At 40.9% G+C, this 25,761-nt stretch overlaps 2 protein-coding genes across 3 annotated transcripts in view; one reads left to right on the forward strand and one right to left on the reverse strand.

Annotated features, from left to right (window-relative positions):
- rpl26 (ribosomal protein L26) overlaps positions 1-25,761 on the forward strand; it is a 164,083-nt gene that overhangs the window by 2,848 nt on the left and 135,474 nt on the right. The gene's annotated exons all lie outside the window — the stretch shown is intronic.
- Positions 620-25,504, reverse strand: tbc1d9b (TBC1 domain family member 9b). Of its 2 annotated transcripts, XM_072668690.1 has the most exons (23): positions 25,220-25,504; positions 23,019-23,129; positions 21,098-21,216; positions 20,730-20,958; positions 20,009-20,267; positions 19,155-19,362; positions 16,790-16,969; positions 15,503-15,670; positions 14,929-15,079; positions 13,911-14,125; positions 13,289-13,406; positions 12,864-13,066; positions 12,473-12,555; positions 11,859-11,988; positions 11,630-11,728; positions 11,449-11,517; positions 10,239-10,479; positions 9,753-9,818; positions 7,955-8,026; positions 7,483-7,533; positions 5,986-6,048; positions 5,668-5,765; positions 620-4,053 (listed from the first exon to the last, which is right to left on the reverse strand). In XM_072668690.1, exons 1-23 carry the CDS (start codon positions 25,335-25,337, stop codon positions 3,412-3,414), a joined length of 3,693 nt encoding a protein of 1,230 aa, XP_072524791.1. In that variant the 5' UTR covers positions 25,338-25,504; the 3' UTR covers positions 620-3,411. The 2 variants fall into 2 exon arrangements, with proteins under 2 accessions (XP_072524791.1, XP_072524799.1); XM_072668698.1 differs by lacking the exon at positions 7,483-7,533.

Genomic DNA, 25,761 nt, shown 5'->3' on the forward strand with positions numbered 1-25,761 from the left:
GGATCCTGAGCCATGCCACTTTGCCTTCATACGCCATAGTCAGGGAGAGCACAAATGCCCACGCTCTCTCTCCTCATCACAGTTAAGCAATGTTGGCCGGCACAGGCATCTGTTGGCTGGTGCAGTGGCACTGGGGACCTGGGGCTTTCCTCCAAGCGTGTTGGCTGCCTGGCAATGCCACATTGAGAAGAGTTTGAAAAGAGGCGGTTGTTGGCTTCATGTGTATCAGAGATGTGTCTCACCCTCCTAGTTTCAGGAGCGTTGCAAGGCCTAGGGGGGAGTTATGAACAGGTGGGTTCATTGGCAGTACCAAATTGGGACAAAAAGGGGGGAACTCTACTTTAAAGTTGACATGAATGAAGCACCTTTTCATTCTTTGCTTTGAATAAACCATCAGGTATAAGGGAGGATCTGCTTTTTGCAAGATGAGGAAAAAAGCGGGGGGGGGGTTCGAAAAATTATGGGTTTGTAATATTTCACCTCCGTCCATTGCTGCATGATAATGTCATTTTAAAAATCAGAAGAGAATTTAGAGGTGACAGAAGTCAAAACATTTCAGTGAACTCTTAACAGGAAGTCCATAAAGCAGAAGACCACACTCAGAGCTCAGACACAAGTATTTTAGTTTATACATTTCTTTATTACACAGTATAATACAGTACTGATCAATGAGGAACTTTAAATTGAACAAACTTTAAATGAGCAAATAACCAGTAATATGGAGTAAATACTGTAAGTGTATTGCGACTACATCTTTCCCACTGAGACAAACATGAAATTCAGTATGAAACCAACAAAACATTTTTTATACATTAATAAGCAGATTCAGCAAAAGATACTGGTTACACTCACAGTGTGGCATGGAAATTATGAAGCATTCACACACTTGGTTTGTTGTAAGCTGTTTACAATACAGTTCACAGGCACAGGAGGAGAACCAAGAGGTTTGACAGCAGACTGCACATTTACACATGCTTAGTAGTGAGTTACGGGATTAACTGGATATATACAGCATATTACCATATACCATGTTAGCAGGTCAGGCTACTACTTTACCTTTTCTTGCCCTGATCTGCCAGGATTCACAACAATGCAACAGCATCTGATCTCCACCTTTCCTCAGAATCTGTCCACCACAATCCATATGATCAGAATATAGCCAGCTTCACCTGTCCGCGTGAACGTTTTCCTCCAATAGCCCAGCTAGTTAGCAGGCGGTACCTGAGGGGTGGACATTAGGGTTAAACGAAGTGGACAAAGTAGTGATGCACCCTGCGATGTATTAAAAACGTATTGTTGAAGCACTAATGAAACACTGATGGGTAACGTTTTGTATCCATGTTATTTTACATTTGACGGCTCATAGGAACTCTTTAATTACCCATAACACTTATCTGGAGCATGTGAGATTGGTCCAGTTGCTTACACATAAAATAAAAAATCTTGTTTCATTCAGTTTCTTGGGCTCATTAACAGATTGCATCCTTCCACAATACCAGTATCGCAGAGGCTGATAGTAGGATATGATTCTAGTGGATATGTACTGGGGCTACATAAGGGGTTAGATATTAGTGCCGTCAGCCAAGCGGCAAACGTTGGAAAAAAAGTATGAAACAATCAGACTCCACTCCACCATTATCAGATTGAAGTGGGTCCAGATGTCTTCCCGGCAATGAGTAATCTTTTCCATGGACAGGAGTAGTTCAGGGCCTGTTTAAAGTTAGAAACCAAAGATGGATGCTTGGACTGGCATTTTCTAATGGAATGTAAATGAAAGCAGTTGTAAATGATAAAGAAGGGCATCTTTCAGCACGTGTAGTCGGCCTCAATTTGATCAGGTTAGAGATTGAGATTAATTTAAAGCTATTTATTCAGTACAAAAGGTAAAAATTAAAAAATAGATAAAGGGAAAACTAATGAAATGGGGAAAACAAAGCAAGAAAAGCACTGACAGTGAAAACAGCTGCATTATTAAACACACAATAATAAAAACAGGTCATACAAGAATATAAGCAGATATTTACAGCTTAAGACAACTATTAGCGAGTGCTTAACAGAGATGTTGCATATACTAATTAGGTGGCAAGCAATGGCCATGATAAAGTGACTAGAACACAAGGCCAGATTTCAGTCAAGAAACTAAGAACATGCCAAAACAAGCACTGTAAAACTCTAGAATGGCAGCTGGTTCTAGACTCGCCAGTCAGCATGTTCTGTCCTTCTGGGTGGCTGAAATGTAGGCAATACAGTAATGACTTCTAGAAAATGTAGTTAGCAAATAATAAGTCTGTGATTGTACTTGCATAACGCACTAGTGTTTCAAGAATACTGCAACTAAAACTAAATCTAGGTTCAACAAGAATTTTAAAAATATGAAATAAAAGCATGGATGAGAAGAACTCTATTACTTTAATGCTAACGGGTAGGCGTTGGTTACTGACCCTCCAAGAAAGACACAAAGGAAAAACTTTGTAGTTTGTAGTCCCTGACTAACAACTTGTCATTCTGCTCACATCCATAACAGACTAGTTCAGTAAGGCAAATGATATACTTTGGAGGAGAAAGCTGCTGAACACACATTCATACGTACAAACACACGCATACACACACAATCTGAAAGTCCCTTCAACCACAGCTAAAAGTGTAACGGGAATAACGGGATTTTAACAAACCCTGTTCTCACAAAGGACACTTCCTATTTTAAAACCCATGTCTGAATATGACACATACTTAGTGTAGGACTGATACGTTTTCAAATGTATCCGTCAGAAAACGGACGTGTGATTATGGAATAAAGTGACGCTTACCTTTCTAATCAAATATTTACTATCTGAACAACAGCATGTTTGTTTTCATCCTGCTTACTTAAATGAGAATTCCTTAAGAAAAGGTTTCTTTTTGAAACTTAAAATATGCATGTTTAGAGTCCAAGGCTACACGCTCCATCTATGATCCGGCGGTCCAACAGCAAACTCTACTAACCAGTACTGATCTCCGGTCAACGACCAAGCCTAATCAGCAGTAAACACAAAGCAACAAAAACACAACACTGGCCTAAGTAAAACAAAAGTACTGGCTGAGGACTGAGCTCAGATCTACAAGTAGAGTCTAGCAGACCACGCACACAAACAGTAGGCGAAAATAGCTTACTGTTCAGCTTGTGAGACAAAAAGCAACGGAGCAAAAGTGCTGAAGTAAGAAGCTCACTACATGGTTGGAAGGTGACAAGAACGAGAGAGTGAACATTGATGGGCTAGCGATCGTAAAATGGCAAATCTATGCACATAAACATGAACCGCTGCTTGGGTAAACACAAACAGGAAAAACAAAACAGGCATGCTTGGTCTGCGTAGGTGCAACTGTGTTGGTGTGTGTGTGTGTGTGTGTGTGTGTGTGTGTGTGTGTGTGTTCTCAGGTGGAGAGTTGAGCTAGCTCGTGGTCACTGGATGAACTGATCTGTCTTTCTACAGCTCTCTGGGACTTATATGCAGCCATCTTGCTTTTTATATCGTGTTTCTTCTCAAAGTAGTTAACAAGAGCCGGTTCGGTTAGCAACGATGCTAGCACTTGCTCGAACGAGATCGACCAATCTGCATCTGGTGCACTACCCCGCCTGCAATCATTCCCGCTTCCAGCTCCACCCATTCCACCAGCACAACCAATTAGAACAGTGTCGTCTGCGATATCCTCGCACTGCAGGGAGCCTGCGCTGACAACAGAATATGACGAAATCGATGTGTCGTCCTTCGCTTCCTCATCTGAGCCATTTGCTGGCGGAGTAGTGTTCTCCAGCTGGGCCTCCGCTAGTGCTTTCGACACCAGGGACTGTCCAGATCCAGCCTCCCCAGAGGAGTCTTCTTTTTCAATGGCTTCTTCTGCTGGAGGAGCCTGGAGCTCAGACTTCTTGCTGCCATTGTTGGTGAACTTCTTGCCCACCTCTCCAATGCGAAGTAGTAGGCTGGCCACTGTAGCGATGGCGTGATAGAGCTCCTGCTCCTGTGGGTCCTCACTGAACATATTATAGAGAGTCTTGCACAGCTCAATGAACTGTTCCTGAATTAAAAAAATAAATAAAAGATTCATGAAAAGTCAAAATGTGCAAAGATTCTTCTAAAACAAAGAGCTACATAACAGCTATATAACAATGTTATTTTTGTATTCTTTAAATAGTAGGTTTTGCAAAGCAATTTGAAGCTTTCTTCCCCAAAGAACTGACGTCTTGGGTTGTTTGTGATCTGGGAAAATGTCCAAGTTACTTCTCTTTAGGTTCTACCTTCTCGAGTTACAGAAGCTCTCGACTCTGTGGCCCAATTGTGGCTACTACAAATAAATTGGTTACTTAAAAGGCTATTAAAATTATTGATCAGCTTCAATTTTCTAAGGATAAACCTGTCTGACCACAAGCACAGTAAAGTTAGGTAAATTTCAAAGGTGCTGTACATTTTAAAGGCATTAGGACACATCTCTGACCTCATTCAAATACTTAACTAAAACTGTTGTGAGCAATGTCTCCGCTCATTAACAATATTTCTCCTTAACAATCAGTGGGACATGAGTTCTAAGCACCCCCTACTGGCCAGAGATAAAAGTGCTTTACTGTGCTTCCATCAACATGAACACAGAGAAATAAAAAAAATGTACATATTTGCCAATTAACAGTGGTGAACTGAGCGATTATAGGTAACATGAGGCATTGGGGTGGGAATCTCTAGGCACCTTGACGCATTTTTTTTCAATAAAGGAACAACTGCAAAGATTTGCAGTGGGTTATGGCGGGGAAAAAAAAGCCTTACCCTCCCTAGTAGCCTCGACACAGTAGGCAACTTGAGCACTGGCTAAGAGGCCAGGATTAGAGTGTGTGGGCAAATTAGTGGGCAAAGCATTTCACATGCAGAAATTTAGCCAGTTCAGCAGCAACAGCCATGTTGGAGAGTCATCAGTAACTATATCTTTGAGTGAGCAGCCATCACTCATTTTGGAGGAGATTGAATGCTAGCTGCCACTCATCAGTGAAAAACGTGCAGTTAAGGTGTCACATTTGTGGCAACGCATGTCTACGCATCACATGTAAAAGCTATCCTACCTATTTGACTTCGATTTTGGTCTCGTTGGAGGTAAATATATCAGTCACAAATTTGGGATGGCGCGCTGCTGTATCTCGTCTTCAAATTGCACAACATAGAGCAGAGGCCCCGGTTCTCATTGACAGAATATGGAGGCAAAACCTTGGCAATAAAAGGTATGGGTTGAAGCTTTGACACCACTTGCTCTGTGGTCCTTTGGCAGCAAAAAATGATTTTTGACATTTGTAATTAGATTCAGAATCGTCCACATCCGCAGAGACATGCATCTAAGAATCCAATTTTCCTCACACTCCTATGAGCCACAGTTATTATTCTAAACCACTGGCTGAATTATTTATATTAATGTTTTTTTTCCCCCCACAGGTGCAACTTAAATTAGATACAGCACCAGTACCACTGTTTAAGTGCCCAGTAGTGGTATGGCAACGGCTAATAAATTTAAAACCCACCTTGGTGGTTTCTTTACTAGAACTGGAATACCAGTTACAGAAGCAGATATCTCACAGTGCAGTATGTCTTTAAATGTATCAACAGCTGTAATTCCTCAAACACAAACAAATAGTAATGTAGTCACTCCATTTACCTGGTTCATTCTGGGCAGGTCTTTGATGGTCTCCTTCTTTGGTTCTTTCTCTTTAGCCCACATTCTTAGGTAATACTTATAGTCCTTCACCTTCTCTTCTGAAAGCAAGCAGCAGCACAAGAACAGCAATGAAAGCATTTCAGTAGCAGGTGATGACTTTAAATTCCCAACAGCATGCAACAACTAAAAACTGAACGTTCTCTGAGTGCATCAGTGTTCTCTCAAGTGGCAAAAATCATGAGCCAAGAGTTGTTGTTTTTTTTTCTCCTATACCAGTAATGGATCATAATAAAAGCAGTAACCGGGCATATGCTGTACCTTTCTTCTCGTCCGAGTCTCCTCCTGCTTCACCCATCTCCTTCGCTTCCTTTACCTCTTCACCTACAGAGTAAACACGTCAGTAACATGCTAATAATGTATTTATAACAATTACATCCAAAGCTTTTAGCATAATCGAGAAGTGTTTATGTTGGATATAAATGTAGGATTAAATGTTAAGACTTTAAATGATAAGTGAATGAATGAAGAGCCCACTAGAAAGGTTAAACTGGGAAATGGCATGGGAAATCCCTTTAAGGTAGTAGATTTAATTATTAAAATGTTGTCCATTGTATATAGTGTGAAAGGAAAGAGAGGAAAGGTATAAGTAGGAAACTGTAATTTAGAGGTTAGAAACTGGTGTATTAGAAGTGCAGGGTTTTAAAACACAGCAAACAGATAAACATTCAAACTTTTAATGTTAAATATGTTTTGCCTAATTTTGCCTAATGGGAATAAAGTTGTGCACCTTATAGTCCTAAATACCGTTGATAAAAGCACACTTTCTATTCAGAACGTATGGCATTAACCCATTCTCCAGTGAGGAACCCAATCTTACATCCCTGTCCGTTTATACCCCTCTCAAGGACCCTTGAGCAGTTACTACAGATACTGCAACACCCTCATCATGCTATTAGCTAAGGTTAGCCTGGGTTAGTCTACCTATTAGCCAGAGCAAATTGTCTTGCATTTGTCAATTAGCACTGCCATAGCAATTTTACATGCTTGGCTAAAGCTGGCTTTTTGTTCAAAGACACACTATATGTCCGAATGTCAGTCTAATGAATGCATTCACTTTTAATAAGTTGCACCAACTGCTGACACAGATCTGCAAATTCATACACAGAGCTTGTCCACTCCCTGTAGACAAGCTGTGTGTATGAATCTCTGGAGCACCATGACTAATGCCAGGTGTCGGCTAGAGGGATATAAAGCTCCCAGCAATGAGCTGTGGAGCAGTGGAATGGTGTGGAACAGTGGAAGGATGGTGCTCCATCCAATACTGGGAGGATTTGGACATGAGGTGCAGTGATGATTATCCAACACCCTGACCTTACTAACGCTCTTGTCACTAAATGCTTTTAGTTCGATTCCCCAGCCCTTAGTTAACAAAACTGTTGGATATGTACAATTCATACAATAATGTTGAGATAATGTTCTATATAATAAATGTTATAAATACAGCACTTATACATGATTTTTAAATTTGAGATGATGTCATTTATCATAATAATATTGGTTTTGAATATTCAAACATTCTGACTCGTTTCTACTGTACACTGAGAAAGGGGCATTTGCAAAGTTTAACACTGTTATAGCTGAAGGTACCAAGTGATCGAGTGCTACAAACATCCCTGGAATATGAAATCACACACCCACACACCCACACACCCACACACCCACACACCCACACACCCACACACCCACACACCCACACACCCACACACCCACACACCCCCTAAAAAGCTTTTCTGTTGTTACATCACAAACACAAACCTGAGGCCACTTCCTGGACCAGGAAGTCCAGATGAGACAAGGAGGGAGGATCTAGAGGTCAAACAGCAAGAGAGGTGAGAGAAAAAAAGGATAGAGGAGAGCAGAGAGCAAAAGACAGAAATATTGCAAGCAAAATGGGCATTCAGAGCATTTGAGACAATATAGAAAATGAGACTGGCCAGATATTAATGCCAATTCTGTTACTGATTAGTAGAACTGAATTGTTCCATGCAGAGACACATGCAGGGATGCAGTATAAGTCTAGACATCAATTTCCTTTTAAAAAAGAGGGAAGAGACACTGAAAAGACATTATCCATGTGTGGCGTTCACAAAACTAAAATATTCCAGGAATGTAAGATGAAGATGATTCCAGGAAAATTAAAATATATACATTTTCCCATGAAGTTGATTCTAATGTTTGCAGCTAGTAACATTTCACGATCAGCGTTACTGTGCGTGTGTGTGATTACCTTGTGGTGTGTCATCATCAGTGAAAAACTGCGTGGCCTCCAGAGCAGACTCTGCCTCTTCCGGGCATAAAGCTGCAGTAACAGTAACACAGTCAACAGCTGTGTTAAAGTCTCACTTTAGCAAGACAAACACTTCAGCCACCAAAGCTCACCCACACATCACTAACACATAGAAAATGCCAAACAACAAGAATGTGTGATGACAGAGGCAAACTCATTTCCTTAGCTTGAGCTACTGACTCCTCTCCAAACTACAACAGGCTGTGTTCAGACAAAATGGTAACCTTAAAAATAGATGAGTCTGGTGCAACTTCACTATCCAACAAGATGCTTAGTAAAATTACATGTTTAAAGCAGAAGTTTGAAGTTTCAGAATTCAGGCCTTCATCTTCACAAACATTTAACAGATCACTGGAGCTGTGAAGTTCCTCCCTGCTTTAAATGCTCCACCATCGTTCCAGTCCCCAAGAAATCCTCCATCACAGGACTGAATGACTACAGGCCTGTCGCTCTAACATCTGCGGTCATGAAATTCTTTGAACGTCTGGTGCTGTCCCATCTGAAGGATGTCACAGGACACCTGCTGGACCCCCTACAGTTTGCATATCCGGCAAAAAGGTCAGTGGATGATGCAGTCGGCATATGTCTGCATTACATCCTGCAACATCTCGACTGCCCAGGGACATATACAAGAATTCTGTTTCTTGACTTCAGGTCCTGGACATTCTGTCCTCCAAACTCTCCCAGCTCACTGTTTCACCTGCCATGTGTCAGTGGATCACCAGCATCCTGACAACCAGGAAGCAGCACACAGACTGTCAACATTGGTGCTCCTCAAGGATGTGTTCTCACCACACTGCTCTTCTCTTTCTACACCAATGACTGCACCTCTAATGACCCGTCTGTTAAACTTCTGAAGTTTGCAGAGGACACTGATGAGTCTGTATATCGGCAAGAGGTTGAACAGACAGTACTCTGGTGCAGTCAGAACAACCTGGAGCTGAACACGCTCAAGACTGTAGAGATGAGAGTGAACTTTAGGAAACACCCTCCAGCTCTGCTGCCCCTCACTGTCTTCAACAACCCAGTGTCAGTTGCAGAGACCTTCAGTTTCCTGGATACCACCATTTCTCATGATCTGAAGTGGGAGCCCAACATCTCCTCCACCCTCAATAAGGCCCAGCAGGGGATGTACTTTCTGCGTCAGCTGAGGAAGTTGGGTCTGCCTCAGGAGCTGTTGAGCCAGTTCTACACTGCAGTCATTGAATTCATCCTGTGTACATCCATTACTGTCTGGTTAGGAGCAGCCACAAAGCAGGACAGGTACAGGCTGGAGCAAACAGTGAGGACAGCTGAGAGAATCATCTGTGCTTCTCTGCCCCCTTTTAGTACTGCTCAAGAACCAGAAAACGGGCAGAGAAAATCCTTACAGACTCCTCGCACCCTGGTCACAACCTCTTTCAGCTGCTCCAATCTGGCACAGAACGCTACAGAACTATGTCCACTAAGACTGTCAAGACACAAGAACAGCTTTTATGCTCAGGCAATCACCCTCATCAACACCTGTCACCATCATCAGCTAAAGGCCATAAATATTACTTTTTACTGCACCATTACTCATTCCACACTGCTGTGGTTGCACAATATTTCATCTGTATATTGCTGCATACTGCTATTCTGTAAATAACACTGTAAAGCACACTGTATAGAAATGTCCTTGTTAATTTGGATTAAAATTAGTCATTATAGGAGATTATAGGAGGCGTAGCCCCATGCTGCATTAAGTGGAAGTGTGTACCTGGAGGCAGATGTAATTTATAGAGCAGCTTCAGTTTCTCAGTCATATCACCATGATACATCCCACCTGGGAAAAACAGAGGCATGGAAAAGCAGGTGAATCTCCATACACATTGCTTATTAGGTCTATTAAATCAAGTACAATTTTACATTTTAAATTTTATATATACACAATTTGATCATACTTTGTTATAACATTAAGTGCTTGTTTTAATCATTCTGGCTTGATCCATTTTTCTTTTTTTTTTTTATCAAGTGTTAACAATTAACGTAAGTACTAATCAATATAAAAAAGAAGTATCTAGGACATCTATTCAACAAAACCAGATAACTTTGTATTTTTAAAAGCGTCTATTGTTCAAACTAGACAAACCATATGGTCACCTGCAATGATGACACAGTAATCCACTTTCAGTGTCCTGAATAATGACTAGTCAACCAGGAAATACAAGCAGCTGAGCAATCCAATTTTGAGATGTGCACTCACTGAGGCCAGTGACGAACTCTTTAAAGTTGATGAGGGAGTCTTTGTTAAGGTCGAGCAGACGGAACAGGCGAGTGGACAGCGTGGCCGTGTGCATGCCGCAACTCCAGGGTGCCATCGCTGTGAAGAGCTGACCAAACTGACCGCAGTCGATGCGGTACTGCTCTAGATAGGGGAGGCTTGGGTCATGACGCTCTGCAGCAGTGCTACTCGCCCCCCAGTAACAGCTCATTATGTGCTTGGCCTGGAGGAGAGAAAGACAATGGACCCAGTGGGAGGGGCCTTGTAGTAGCCTGTACACTGTACAAAATCCAAATACATCCTGCGCATGTATTACCTCACACATTCTGTAACAAAAAATATTTTATATAATATATAATCATCAGTTTTTGAAGTTCTTCTTGTGCTTATAAACGCAACCATTGTACAGATGTTTAGATTTGACCAGTGTTCCAAATTGATATTCAATGATGTATTTACTTCACAAAACCCATATAACAATATAGTTGTATCAAACAATATAGTTTCTTCAATACTACTCCTAAATCCTACATTTTAGAAATGTTAGTGTATCGGCATCAGCGGATAAACTTTATGGCCAAATGTATGTGGATACCTGACCATCACATGCACATGCTGTGCATGAGGTTGTTGACATGCAAAGTCCAAGGGTGTTAAAATAGAGTTCCTTCTTTGCAGCTCTAACAACCTCCACTTTTCTGGTGTGTCTAGAAATGTATGACCATTTTGTTAAACCATTTCTAAAGATGCACTGACATTTGATGAAATGGCCTTTCATTAATCTCCTGACACAGAATTCTACCAACAACTGATGCTGCTTCAAAAATCAGCATTAAAAAAAATGTGACAATAAAAATAATAATAATAATAATAATAATAATAACAATAATAATAACAACAACAACCAGTTGATCAGGGCAGCTCTAGGAGAGCAGAAATTTCACAAAAAGACATCATCGGACAGTGGTACTTTTAAAGTCACTGAGCTATTCAGAAGAGGAGATTTAGAGACTGCATAGTTATGTGCTTGTTTTTATACACGTGTTAGAAATGGGAACTGAAACACAATAATTAGGAGGCAAAATACTCAATGGTGGGGAGAGAACACAGTCAATTAAAGTGCATGACCTTGCATAGAGAAAGACGTCCACATCCACACACAACGTGAACTTAGCAGACAGCGAGTTCTTACCTTGAACAGAACATAAAGATCCTCCAGCTCCTCAATAGTGAAGGCAGACTCGGTCATGATGGCCCTCACCTGCCCACACACACACACACACAGCTGTTTCACAAAACACAGTCCACACACATGCATCCCTTAAATGTATATTTAAGCGCACACACACACACCCACAAACATGCACACTCACCACACTCCTCTTGGCTGTGTCCTCTAAAGATTGGATGACCTTTAACCTTTGCTTGAACCTCATCTGCTCAATGACATCAGCACGCAGGCTGCCAAACTTCTACACAGAGAAGAAGAGAGAGAAATGGTGCATTTAACAGAAAAATGTTTATTATCAGGGACACTTTTTTTCCAGGGAAAGATATATATGACAACGAAAAAGAAACATGCACAAGTTCTTCCCCTCTCACATCATAGGATGTTTTAATGAGCTCAAAGACGTCAATCTCTGGAGGTGGCTCATCACCACTGGTCAGCAGGGCGTGAAGGTGGGGTATGGGTGGAGAAACTGTCTGCTTGTTCACAACATTATCCAAATACCTGAGGAACAGGTCAATCAGAGAATTTAACATTATTGTTTTCTCTACACAACATTAGGGACGTGCACAGGTTCTCAAGTACTCAATTAAACATTCCAGGTGCCAGCATTCAAGTACTGAACTGACTATTAGACTTTTTGAGTGGTTCACAATTAGCACAATCATACACAAAAAGGCTCTGCACAGCATGTTCAATTAAGTCCATTTTACAAATAAATCAGCATTTAAATAAATAAAAATTAACAAATAATAGGCAAAAACAGTAAATTATTTTAATAAAGCTTCTACAATTTTTCCATAAACAGCAATTCAATGAGCCTTACTGTGTGAAGTAACAAGGTTGAAGTTCAGACACAAATGTAGCAAATACAGCATTGCTTACAGCATCAAGCATTTTCAAAAATACTGGGCAGTGGACGGCATTAAGAATACATTTGTTGCTTTTTGTGCAGTTGCTGGTCACTGCCCTCTGATTACAGACTCACCTTCCTAGTATTGTCATGGCCTCCCCCTCATCTGTGCAGGCTAGCAGCTGCTCCATGTTAGCATGAAGCACGGCTAGTGACACCTAAACCAGAAGAGGACAGGTAGAAAAGTCAATTACCAGCACTGACCCAAAGTCCACCATGAAGTCATCATTGGGAATAATCTAAACTCCACTTAATTAATAAAACTATTACCTATTATTGAATTTTAAGAAGTTACAATGGGACATCTTTCTCCTATAAAGCCCCCCCAACTCTGAAATAAACTTCCTACTGGCGTTCGGGACTCTGATAAGTCATCTGATAATCCAGGCTGATAAGTCATTGTGAAAATTGCTATATAAATAAATTTAAATTTGTGGACACATTTGGTATCTGTTTATGTCCTAACCTGGAAGATGACTTTTATGCCCTCATAGAAGAAGCAGTCAACAAGCAGCACAGCGCTGTCGAAGGGCATGACAGACAGGAACAGGGTAAGGAACCAGGAGAGAGAGATGGTGGAGATCACACCCAGCTCCTGCATGTGCTCGTACAGCAGTGGCAAACACTCCCGTGTAAGCTCCTCAAACACACCTTGGTCCACCAGTGCTCCTAAGAGATTCGGACAGAAGAAAAACAGTACTTTTAGCTTCGGAATGGCAAACATAGGGAAACACCACATTTGAACTTTTATTTAAAAGCAGCAATACCCCGTACATGCTTTAATATCTATATATCTGTAGAGATTATCGTCTGTAGAGTATTGTCAGCTTTTAAAACATGACGTACAGGACCAAAAAACTGTCTCCTGAGAGTCACAGAAGTGTGACTCACCTACGACTCTGGTGTTGTAGTAGTCAGGTAGCATCCTTTCACACAAGGCCACCAGCAGCCAGAACGCCTCTTCTTCAGTGCAGTACAGCAACAACACTGACGTTACTATATTCATGGCCTACAATGAGATACACACAAACAACTCTGATATATCGGAAATACCAGATGCTCCGTCATCAGGCAAATGAAATATGAACAGTTCGGTCGTTGTATTTATATAGTACATTTTAAAGAAATGTACAAATGTGTTTTCAAAATAAACAAGATACAGACTATAGACTGGAACACAGATATAAAAATGTAGTAACATACAGGGGAAAAAAGAAGAAAAGAAAATACAAATGAATAAATTAAACCGTAAAATAATTAAAATGGAAACTGGATAAATGGTAATAAAACAAAAATAAAACCATAAAATGCAGTAATATCAAAGAGGGGGGGGTGGAGAAGATAAGTAGTGACCAAAAAAAATGCAAGTTCTACAAAATAAAATATATTTACACACTATTTAAAATTGCAATATTAAAAAGGGTTGTGCTGAGTGATTTTGCCTCCAAGTACCTAGAAGAGTTTAGTTTATTTGAATGTATTTCAGATCTCTGCGGTCTGTTTGTGTGTCTACCTGACAGTAGCCAATGCCTGGGTTGCGGTAGGCATATGCAGTAAGCACTCTTCGGAGAGCAGCTATCCCCATCTCATTCTGGAACGCATGGTGCTCTGGCATGGAGCGATGCAGGTCTCGCTCAATCTCCTCCGTCGCCAGTGTACATTTTCCCATCGCTGCCTCAACCAGCTCTGCATAGTAACCTGGATGTGTCGCCATCTCATTTTGAGCACCTACAGAGCGAGGGAGTGTGAGACCAGCAGATACAGAGAGAGAAAGACAGATACAAAGAGAGAAACAGAAAGATGTGTGTTTAAGATATGTGTCTAAAAGCATTTCCACAATCATGTCTGTGAATGTGTTGATTAGCCAGTTCCATTAAAACACTACAGCCCTAATGAGATCTGAATAATGCAGTAAATGCTGTAATTAATTTGTAAAATAACTTGATGCACTTTCGATATTCAATCGGTCCAAGAAATAGAGTTTTGCTCAGGATCTGAATAGGGCAAGGAAGAATACTACCAGTGTCTACCAATTAATGCTTACATATGCACAAACCAGGAAGGCAAAGGACATGTGACTATGAAAGCAAACCTCAAAACCTGTGAGCATCCCTAAAGAGGACAGGAGGTATGTTTGTTTTCACATTAGTGACTCATGTGATCATGAGGAGTCACAGACTGGGGACAAAAGTTCAGGTCAATGCAGTGGTTACCATGGCTGCATGTTACTCACCCTGACAATGGTGCAATTACAAAATCACGAGTCACTTCATGCAGTCTCATTTGTGCAATAATTAAAGTTTAAGATTGCTTTGCTTTTGCCTCATTTTCCAAATTCTTTAAAAACTTATAATCACAAGTCAGTACCTATCTAAATACATTATAATATAAATGTTTAATAAGAAAAAGAACTTCAATCACCAATTTTGTGAACTACAAAAGGGTTTATTTTGTTATTTTTGAACAAGGGTTACAAAAGTGTCAGAGGACATGAAAGCGCAATGCCCCTGTTGAGAAGAAAGAGGAATTACCTGAAAAAAGTAGCCAGAGCTCCCCTCTCAGACTCTCAGGAATTCCTTTCAGCACCAGGTCTCTCGTCTTAGACGTTCGGTACATACACACACCTCGCCCAAACTCAAAGAAATGAATATTCCACGACTCTTCTTTCATCTTCTCTTTTGTCTAAACAGCGAATGACATTGAGTGAATAAAGTAACAATATGCTCTTTTAGTTCTTAGCCAAGGCTCTGAACCAAGGAAAAACAAACAATCAGTCTTGATTAGGCGTCCCCTTGCCCATAATGCGACCTCAGTCAATCCGCTCAGGTAAGGATTATCCATTTTAATCCACGCTCCCACTAATTTTGTGCTTCGTGTCGAAGCAGAATACTACACTGACCCTCCATAATCTGTGGGGGGGGGGGTGGAACAAACATGAATGAATCACAGGACACCAGACCCCTAATTACCAGTTCTCCATTTGAAACAGCAGGTGAAATGCTCTCTGAAGAGACTGATGTAATTCTTACCTGACAGAACTGACGCTGGCAAGGGGCTAGGGGGTGCACTGCAAAGTATTTAAGAAAAGAAATAATGTATGCTTACTGCTTTGGGTCCCAGATCTTCAGGCTGGTCCTTTTGGTAGATACTGAGCAGGCCCTGCTTAGCGGTGGGGAGGCTGGAGCTGTAGTGTTGGACCTGAGGGAGCTCTCCTGCTCCCAGTACTGGTGGGGTTGGCGGGAGAGAAGTAGGGGTGCTGGGACTTGGAGTTTCCTGGCAGACAAAAAAAAAAAAAGGTGTTAAATAAAAGTATAGTGTCCTCTTACAGGCCTTTAGTCCACAACACAAACTTAAGAAAACCATAGACACAAAAGTATTGGGACACTGAAAGGAGCTTTTATGACCATTCTAAATCCAATGGCATTAAGAGCAGGTTTGAAACTCAGCACTCAGAGACACTGCTCTGTAACTTTACATGGTCTGCCAATTCGTGGTTGAGTTGCTGGTGTTCCTAAATGCTTCTACTTACAGTTGAAATATCTAGGAGAGAAGGAATTTCATTAACTGACCTGTCGCAATGGTTGCATCCTATTATAGTACCCATTCTTTCATGGCTATGTGATGCAAATATTTTTGTCTATATAGTGTATCTAGGGGAAATTTCATGCATCATTTCTGCTAAATCACTTGCTTACACAGCCAGATTGAAGATAGTACTGAGTAAACAGAAATAACAGGACACAAGTGTAATCGATAAACAGATTTAACAGGTTATTGACTCCTGATAGGTTGTTTTATGGATTATGCTGAGCCAACACTATGCACATTTTAGCCAGATAAGACCCTTCCCAGGTCAACTCCACTGGAAATGGCAAAAGGCATGGATGACCTGGTGATTGTCAAGAAAATAATTACAAAAAAAAAAAAGAAAATAAATAATAATAAAAATAAAAAGAACATAAATAAATCAATAAAAACTGCAGGGACATGGAGAGACCAGTCCAGTGGACCTAAGAGGTGGATGAGCTTTACCTTACAGTGACACTCCGTCACAGTTGACAGTTCATACAAGCAGGCTGCTTATTACTTCCAGCTCCTGCTGTAGAATATACAGCGAAAGGTGTCTGCATTTCCACAACCACATATACATGCCCCATCTTTGACTAATCATTAGTTAAATTAAAGGCAGCTCAGCTACAGAGGTCAGTCCACAGGGAACTGAACCAGTGACCTTCTGGTCCTAAGCCCTCTTCTCTAACATTTAGGCCACAGCTTCCCCACCGCTTGTGAACTTCATATGTCTTAAGATGCTAGGTTTCTTTGTTTTTAAAATCTGCTAGGATTTCACAAGTCATGTAATGGAAGCCCAGTTTTACTGTTTGTGTGACTCACAGATTGTCCAGCAAGTCCACAGAGTCGGTCAGGAGTGCGCTGCAGAAAGTCTGATATGCGCTGAACCAGGAAGTCACGGTCTTTGAGGTTGGCAAACAGGAAGGTCATCTTATTTTTAGTGCTGATGGACAGCGGACTGGGCAAAACACTGCTGCTATCAGCTTTCTCTACTATAGAGACCTACAGAAAGAGGAAGAAAGAGAGTCATATGATGTGAAATTATGTGCTTGTAACGTAAGAGCATGTGTGTGTGTTTAGATTGCACAATGTGGGACTATCTCTCTGAGGCAAGTTGTGTTTGTGTGTTCATCAGTGAAAGAGAGGGAGAATGATCACATGACATTTCTAAGCTCCATGAAATTGATCGTGATAGTGTGTATGGCCGCACAATATGCAGACAGTTAATCACAACAACTTTTGAAATACAGATATGCAGGCTGCGATATGCAAATGAGCTTTCTAAACAATGACAATATTTTTCACTGGATGCTGAGAGCGACTCAACCAGTTAGTATTTCTGTGCTTTGATGAATTAAGGTTTTCATGTAATCGAGCAAAAGTGAAATGTGATGTTTAATAAAAGACGTTAGATATCTATAAAAAAAAATTAAAAAAAGTTTAGAAGCAAAGATTGGTAGCAGACAATGGTTCATTGTGTGTTCTTAGATGGCTTCAGATCTCATGGTTATGGCTGTATAAAAAAGTAAACTGTCCTTTTTACTCAGATTTTATGCACATGGCAATAAATCATAATCCCTGCATAATGGTATGCATTGTCTCACCAGGTTCTTGCCAATATACAGCCCTAAGAATAAACATAATGAACAGTTAAAAGGGAGTACAGAAATGCTCAACTGGCCAAACTCGTTGACCTGGGACATTTACAGAAAAGTTGACTAATTAAAATCATCACCTGTCAATTTAAACCTAATAAAGTAAAGTCATAGCTAATGACATCACTACCGCAAACTAGTACAATTGTAGTGCACAATAAGGCTGTTGGAAAAGTTGAGGTTTGCTAAACAGGGGTATACAGGCTCCAGAAATATGTGAATATGTATTTATTTCATTAAAAAACTTTTTATGGTGACAGTAGCCATTACTGCTTCACATATTTTACACACCACTCTGGAAGAGAGAATTACCAGCATATTCAAAGTGTATTTACAGGGTAGCAGTGAAAGAGTAGTTTTTAAGCTGTGCATTTTGTCAATAGCCATTTAGTTTTGCCTGCCTTCCACATTTCACATTTGCCACATTTACTTTCACTGCTCACACAATCACCAGAAAGCACTTGTTTGCTTTTTAATATTACAGTCCCACCAGCCAAACAATGTTACTTTGGCACAATATTAGTTAATTTGATTTGTTGCATTATCACAGCACTTGTTTGTGCAAAATGTAAATGACAATAATTTTGTTTATTATCATTATGCTAATTGCTATTTTTTTGCTCCTGGGTTGGGGAGTGTAATTCATTTTAAAACCACTGCCAATATTACTGAAAAATATTTACCACTCTTATCCTACAGTTACTGCATTACTGCACCATTATTCATTTTACACATGTGTACAGTGCTGTGGTTACACAATTTAATCTGTGTAGTGTTGTATACTGCTATTCTGTGAATAACACTGTAAAGCACACAGTATAGAAATGTCCTCATATAGTCTATGTATACTGTGTATATTATTGTTCTATTGTTCTCTGTATATTGTGCATTGTCTGTAAATTATATGAGTAGCTGTACATTGTTAATACTAGAGAAACAAGGAATTTGTTTCCGGCTGTTAGTGTGAGTGTGAACATACTTGGTCAATAAATCTGATTCTGAATATTTAAATCACACTTTAAGCCCCTCCCCACAGAAGCTATCAATCATTTGTTGACTAAGAGAAATACAGCCCCGGCATCTGAAGTGAAAGAAGCAAGTGGACTGACCGTAATACTGCAGGATTTTAAACAAACGTGTTACACAGCTCTTGTGAAAGGTGTCATGCCACTCCAACAAAGTTACAGCGCAGTAGCAGCATTCCGTCCTAAAGTGGCAACGACAGATGCCATTCTCCCTACTACGGTCAGTGTACAATCAAAATTATGTTGAAGCTGTTAGTTTAAGCTAAAACGGTTTCATAATGTTGATTTAATGCCTATTCTTTTTTGTTCCCATTGACATTCTATATTGACAACACAATTGCCTGTTGTAATAGTACCAAAATACTATCATTATGTCCAGATTGTGCAACCTCAATCATCCCTTATGCTCTAATGGCTGTACATGTCAGTACTTCTGGAGAGAGTATGAATTGACAAGCACTCTTCATGTCACTGAGTGAGTGAATGAGTAAGTGAGTGAGTGGTGACCTCTCTGAGTGGTATGATGAGTTGACACAGATCCTCCTCTCTGCTGGCGAAGCAGATATAGTTGTTGGAGACAAACATCTGGCCGACGACATGCATCTTAGCGAAGGGTGTCCACAGGGTGCAATCTGTGTGTCCATCCAGCCGTTCGTCCTGCGTCAGGCGGAACAGAGCTCGGTAGCGCTCATTTTTGGCCCGTGCATCCAGGTCCCTGACATAAGCAGATAAACACAAAACAGATGTGTTTTCCACTCTGCGACTCTGTGATAGAGCACACTCTACGCAACACGAGAAACAGTAGCGATAATAAGCTCCCAACGTTTTTTGGAACTAGGACAAGTTCCAGGCCACCATCAACCTGCAGTGCTGTGCAAAAGGCTTGGACCACATGAGAAAATTACAGAAGCATTTTTAATGCCGGTCAGTGAGATGGCTTAGCCAGTTCCAAACCTCTCTAGAAGGCTATCCAGTATATACTAATCATCTTATACTTGGTTGGCCAGTCAATATCTGAGTTAAATCAGGCTAAATCAGGAAATGAAGAAGTGTATACAGTGCTTGGTGTCTACTAAGGAAAACATCAATCAGACCTCCAACCATCTGTCTGTCTGTCTGTCTGTCTGTCTGTCAAACCATCTCACAAGATACCCTTACCACTTTCTTTGTACTAATGCAAATAAGCAAAAACATTCAATATAGTTTACACTGTTTGTTCAGCGGACCGGAGTCTTTAGCACTTTTTTCACTATATAATGTTTCATATTAATTCAACTTTGTAATTTCTAATCACTCAAGAAGCTCTGTTGGTTAATTCCAGTCAAGGTGCACACAAGAAGCCTGCAGGACTGGTAGCTAACCTCTTGAGTGCAGAGACATTTTTCAGGGTCTTGCAGGGCTTTGGGAGAGAGCGATCAGCAGCAAAGCCCTCGTTGTCCAGGAGCTGCCTCATGGCAATGTTTGCCAGCTGCTCCATCAGCTTAAAGGTGTCATTGATGTTTAGGAACATGGAGAAGTAATGCTCAGTGTCACGGGTGCTCACACGCACACTCTCCGGAAACACCAGCGTGGCATTCTTATCCAACTGAGTCACATCGGTCCACTGCACCACCAACGTCACTACACACAGAGGGAGAGGGAAAGGGAGAATGAAACCCTAAAGAAGTGCAAGGCCAATTGTGCTCTCTCTGTTCATAGTGATCACCACTGAACCCCTTAGAGATCCCTGGCAGTTGTTCTTCACACAGAGTCATTATTTCATGCTAAATGATAAATGGTCCAACAGAAACGCTCCAAAATGATCTGAAATAAATTACATTGACTTGAACTGAATGTTGAAAGTTTTTGCTTTTGCGGTAAAGCTGCCATTTTGGAATTAGCCACAAAGCCACTTTTCCTGAGGAAAAGCAAATTGGAGTAAATTAAAGTAAATAACATTAACTATAGGCAGCTGATGAGAGAAACACAGCATCTCACTTTCTTTCCACCCTAATTCTCCATTCAGTCAATCCTAACTGCATTAAATCCTGTCTTTTTCCATCCGTTCTGCCTTCATTCCACCTGCCTCTCTCAAACACTCACCTTCTTTCCCAAGTAAAAAGGAATAAAAGCAAAGGTGATTGACAGAGAGGTAAAGCCAGCCCTGCCGCGGAACTCTGCCCTTCCAGTAACTGCAGGAGTAGTAGTTCACCAGCTTCTCCTCCTCCGGCATCCCAAACAGCTTCCGCATCTTCAGCTCTGCCTCTCGAAACTTCCCACAGTCCTCGTCTTCCTGTGCCTGACGGCTCTTGTTCTCCTCAGCAATGATGCCCTGTGGACATGGGGGGGGTGGGGGGGGTGGTAGACTTGGGGTTAATTTGGTTAATTTGGCCCCTCTCCCCCAGTGTGAACTGCAGTCATACCCTACAGTACAGTCTGAAGCTGTTAGTTGGCATTAATTGGGGGCTCACCTGAATCTTGCCTTTGACAAAGGTGGTGATGTCATCATCGTTGTCAAAGATAGAGAGAGTCTGCAGTAAATTAGTCTCAAGCCATTCCCAATGCTCCGTTATCTCCTTGCGAGATGAACCTGATAAGACACACACACACACACACACACCATAAAAATCAGCAAAGCAAAGTCACATGACACAGCTTTTAGAGTTCCTCCATTTTCAATTATGACTTTTTCATGATACCAACAGAAACTTTCCATGGCTTACATTCAACAGCCAAACAACTGAGAAGGGTCTGACTGCAGAGCAGAGGAGCCACACTATTACACCAGCAGTTTCACTCCTGAAGTTTTAGGCCAGTGGCACTGAATGCATGGGCAGTTGGAAGCCGTGCTTGTAAAGACCAGTGACTGTTTGGAGACGGGTGTTTGTATGTGTCACCATTCATATTACCGTTCAAAAAGGGATATCATTATTATTTCAATAAAATATTAATGCCAGTTTAGAGCAATTTTATTTCTCCACGTGTAAGTGTATACATATAAGCCAGATGCTACTGAAGTCTACTTTCAACCTTAAATTAAAGGTTCAATTCTATATTTTATGCTCATAATTACTTTATTAAAAAGTAATACAATTACTCATAAAATGCTAATTTAGGTATTACATTCTTAGGCCTACATGTTAGTAAAGCCAACTATCAACTTTGACTAAAAGTCAATGGTATTTAAGCTACATGTCTACACAGGCCATTAGCTTACCCAGACTGCATGAGCTGAAGTGTGTGTACTATTTACCCTGCGAATGTCTAGATGTTTAGCCCAACGCAAATTTATCACAAGTATGTCATAAACCCACCTAAAATGACTGAAATTGCTTAGCCTCGCTAAGATAAACCGAAACAAGTGCGCATGAAACTGTTGCTGGCCTGAAACTGAGGCTCTGCAGTCAAATATTATTAAACTGATTTTAGATTTTTAGATTTTATGCATTTACTTGACCAAAGTAGTTTTGAGATTGTTCATTATAAACATTTTAAATAGCAGAAGTCTCCTCCATTTCATTTAGTTTTGTGTAGTTCTTTATATTTAGACAGCTTTTCAAGCATGACTAGACTGCATGAAGGGAAAGAAAAAAATTGGAGTGAATGTTTTTGTGAGTGCATTTTTATTTAAACCTTTAGAGAAGGTTCTTTAACTCCAGTCTTAGAGAGGCAAAGTCTTAAAACGTTCAGCGATTGAATTTCCCTGCTCAAACACACCTGATTCAACTTATCAGTTAACTGCCAGATTTCATTTGTGTGTTTGAATAGGAAGTCAGCAAACTCTGCTGGACACTTCCAGGATTTGCAGATCTCAATGCACCCTGAAGTTGATGGAGTCAAGATCTTGCTATTTTCAGGTCAGCTGGAGAATTTTCTATGAGATTTTTTCATTTAAAGTTGAATAACCAATCATAATGCATCTCACATTTAAAATATATACATGCTACAAAGGGCTCTTTATACCACAGAAAAAAACATTTTGCAATTAAAAAAATGATGTGTGAAGAACTATTACATTCAGTAAAAGGTTCCTCAAACTAAAAATAGTTGTTTGCACATAAACATCTCTTTTACAAACAAGGTATTTCATGAACCCAAAAGTGGTTCTTCTAGGCACTGCTCAAAGAACCATTTAGAGCACCTTTCTCTTTAAGCGTGAAACATGGTGTCAGAGAGGGTCAACTTTTTACACGGGAGCGGCGGGAGAGGAGAAAATGACATTGTTCCCAACTTACACCTTTTTTGGTTGACATACTCAGAACATAAAGTGCAAAGTGTAATAAGTGAATATAGCTTTGTCATCACTCTGAACTCTTCTAAAATCCACACAAACCTCAGGATTTTCAAACTGTCGATCGTCTCAAACGTAAAAGTAAGAGGTTCAGTACTGACCACAGGCAATGCTCCAAAAGAGCTGCGAGTCTCCAGTCTGGTGCAGGATTCTATATGGAGCTACACGAGCACTGGAGTCCAACACAACGTCAAGCGTACCAACGAGAAGACCTGAGGAAGAGAAATGAAAGCAGAGTAACTTCACTTTCCCCCCAAATAACAGATTCACAGGTTGTGCAGAGGCAGATGCTAGAAAATGTAACACACAGTGTAGAAAGTTCACTCCTTGGGTCAATAACAGTGCAAAGCCCAGTTCTCCTTCCTAGGTCCACATACTTCAGTTAACTCACTACATACTAAGAACAGCATTTTTCCCCACAGATTTTACTCGACTGACTCAGCCATCTCTCTCAACAGGCTGTTTGTGTCAGTCATTCACTAGACTCCCAATACACAACAATTGTAACAGTGCTTGCTTGTGTGCATTTCTCTCATCGGAGTCTGTACTCTGATCTCCAGGCCGCACAAGTAGTTAATATGCAGCAAGAAATCTCAGTGATCTCAGCATGGTGGCAAATAAATGGACTTACACAATTGCAAAATTGGACTATGCATCCCAAACTAGGCCAAGACCTTTTGAAGTCTTGCAACTGCCATCTGTTGAGCTTGAATATTTGTGATTTAACTTAATTTCTGGCATCGTTGGGGGAAGAGGTTTCAGAGGCAACTTGTGCTTACAAGTGTGAAAACAAAGGCTCTGTTGTCTGATGTGACGCACTCTTCCTTAAAGAAGGAATATTTGTTTTTACACAGTCTGGGAGGAGTTGTAGTCAGAATGCATGGGAACATTTAGACAAGCTAACAAAACAGAAAAAAAGAGCTGTAAAATGAAAAATCAGCCCTTCACAAGCAACTAAATTGTGTATGAGTAAATAAACTTTTCACAGAACTTATGTGCTGGGTTTGCCCCCCAAAATGTGTTAGCATCCTAACACATTTTCATCAATTTAGAGGATCTTAACAGGCTTTTGGAAAACTGGACCCTAATTGATCTGAAGTGAGAACATGGTGGGTGGTCAAATCTTGAAGGAGGTGGGCAATATGACAACACTTGATTGTATTATTAGCCTTGCTTATTTGAATGGAGTGCAGACATTTCCACCAACTACACATGGGAGACTACTTGAATAAGAAATATATGGAGTTCCTAAAATCTGCTGCTACTGATGCACCATTGATTTGCTGTGGTCTACATTGCATAGCCACTTTACCACTCCTTGCATTTTTTATTTTTTATTATATACTTTATTAATATTAATTTTTTTTTTCCGCATGTAATTGCGAAATCTTCATGCTGCTGTAATATGTGATCTCTCTGTTGGGTAGATATTTATTTTCTATACGTGTCCAAAAAAAAAACAAAAAACAACAAAAAAAAAACTCGTCAGCCTATCGACTGGCCTTACTCGTGGTGCTCATACTTTTCCACTATTTTGATCAAATCAACACACCCACGTGACCTACATACTCTTTTTGTTTGTGCTCAGGCAAAGTCAGGTATCACTATAAACTTCAGACAAGGACTTAAATTCTATGTTATTAATTTCTGTGTCTAAATCATGTATTTATATGTGCTCCTCTGCTGCTAGTAGACTAGCTAGCACTCGCTCCTAGATGGTAAATAATGATACATGGTGTTTTCCTATTTGCACGCCAGGGCAATAGACTGTTCCCCAACCAGAACACCACTGTAAAACCAAATAGCGACACTGGGGTTGTTAAAAAAATCCCCATAATCGAAAAAACTAAAAATATAAAGCTTAAAAATATAAAAACGTTTAGCGCAAAAAGCAGAAGAGCAGCCGCCCCTCTGCTCACGGAGCCACACGGGGATGATTCAGTGCGTTACACCGACTGACCTCATCCACACCAGGAGACACACAGCCTGAAACACAGCCAGTCGTCTTCCTGCACTGTACAAACAGCTGTAGTGTCTATCTGGGGCGAGAAATGGCAGTTCTCGGACGTTACACCGAATCTCCACCACGTCAACAAACAGCAGCTAGCGAACGCTAGCCAGTGAGCTAGCTAGCTAACCAACCTGCAGGGCAGTCAGGGCTGGACCGAGTAAACACCCAGCAGAGCCACCAGCCCCGGTGTCATTCAGCACACTAGCAACACATGGATGCATGGTGGGGGTTAACGCTGTGTTTTACAGTAAATGAGCACCGTAGCCCCGCTTAAACTGCACAAACACACACCCGTGATGCCGCCTCCTTTGCCATGTCCCTTCCTCCGCTGGAGGATGAAGAAGGGGTTCGCCCTCTCGCTGACCCACAGCGCATTAGCGAGCAGCACCTCCTCTGGAGTAATCCACATGATCTGCTGCTCAATGTCTTCCTCTCTGCCCCAGAATCAGTCGTGCCTCGCTAACATCCACTCTGACCATGCCAGACTGGACAGACTCCTCGTCTGCCGTCACTGTTTGTCTACACGGGCAGCAGCAGCAGCAGCAGCAGCACGGAGGAAAAGCAGCAACTCTGATGACATCACCAACATGACGCCGCGCTGGAAACCCTTTCAAAATAGCAGTGGGCTTCACCTTCCGGGGTCTCCACCATGGCGGCCCAGGCCATTCTGAAAAGCCCTATTCTATTCTAAAAAAGTATCAGGGTAGAAAAACAATATTTAGAGACAAAAATCAGAAACTTATAGGAAAATTCAGTTTTCTATATTTAAAAAAAACAATTCTCTCAATTTATTAAATTATACCTCTGATTTAAACAGTAATTCTCTCTTTAAA

The sequence above is a fragment of the Salminus brasiliensis genome, chromosome 2 (genome assembly GCF_030463535.1).
Source record: "Salminus brasiliensis chromosome 2, fSalBra1.hap2, whole genome shotgun sequence".
Classification (NCBI taxonomy): domain Eukaryota; kingdom Metazoa; phylum Chordata; class Actinopteri; order Characiformes; family Bryconidae; genus Salminus; species Salminus brasiliensis.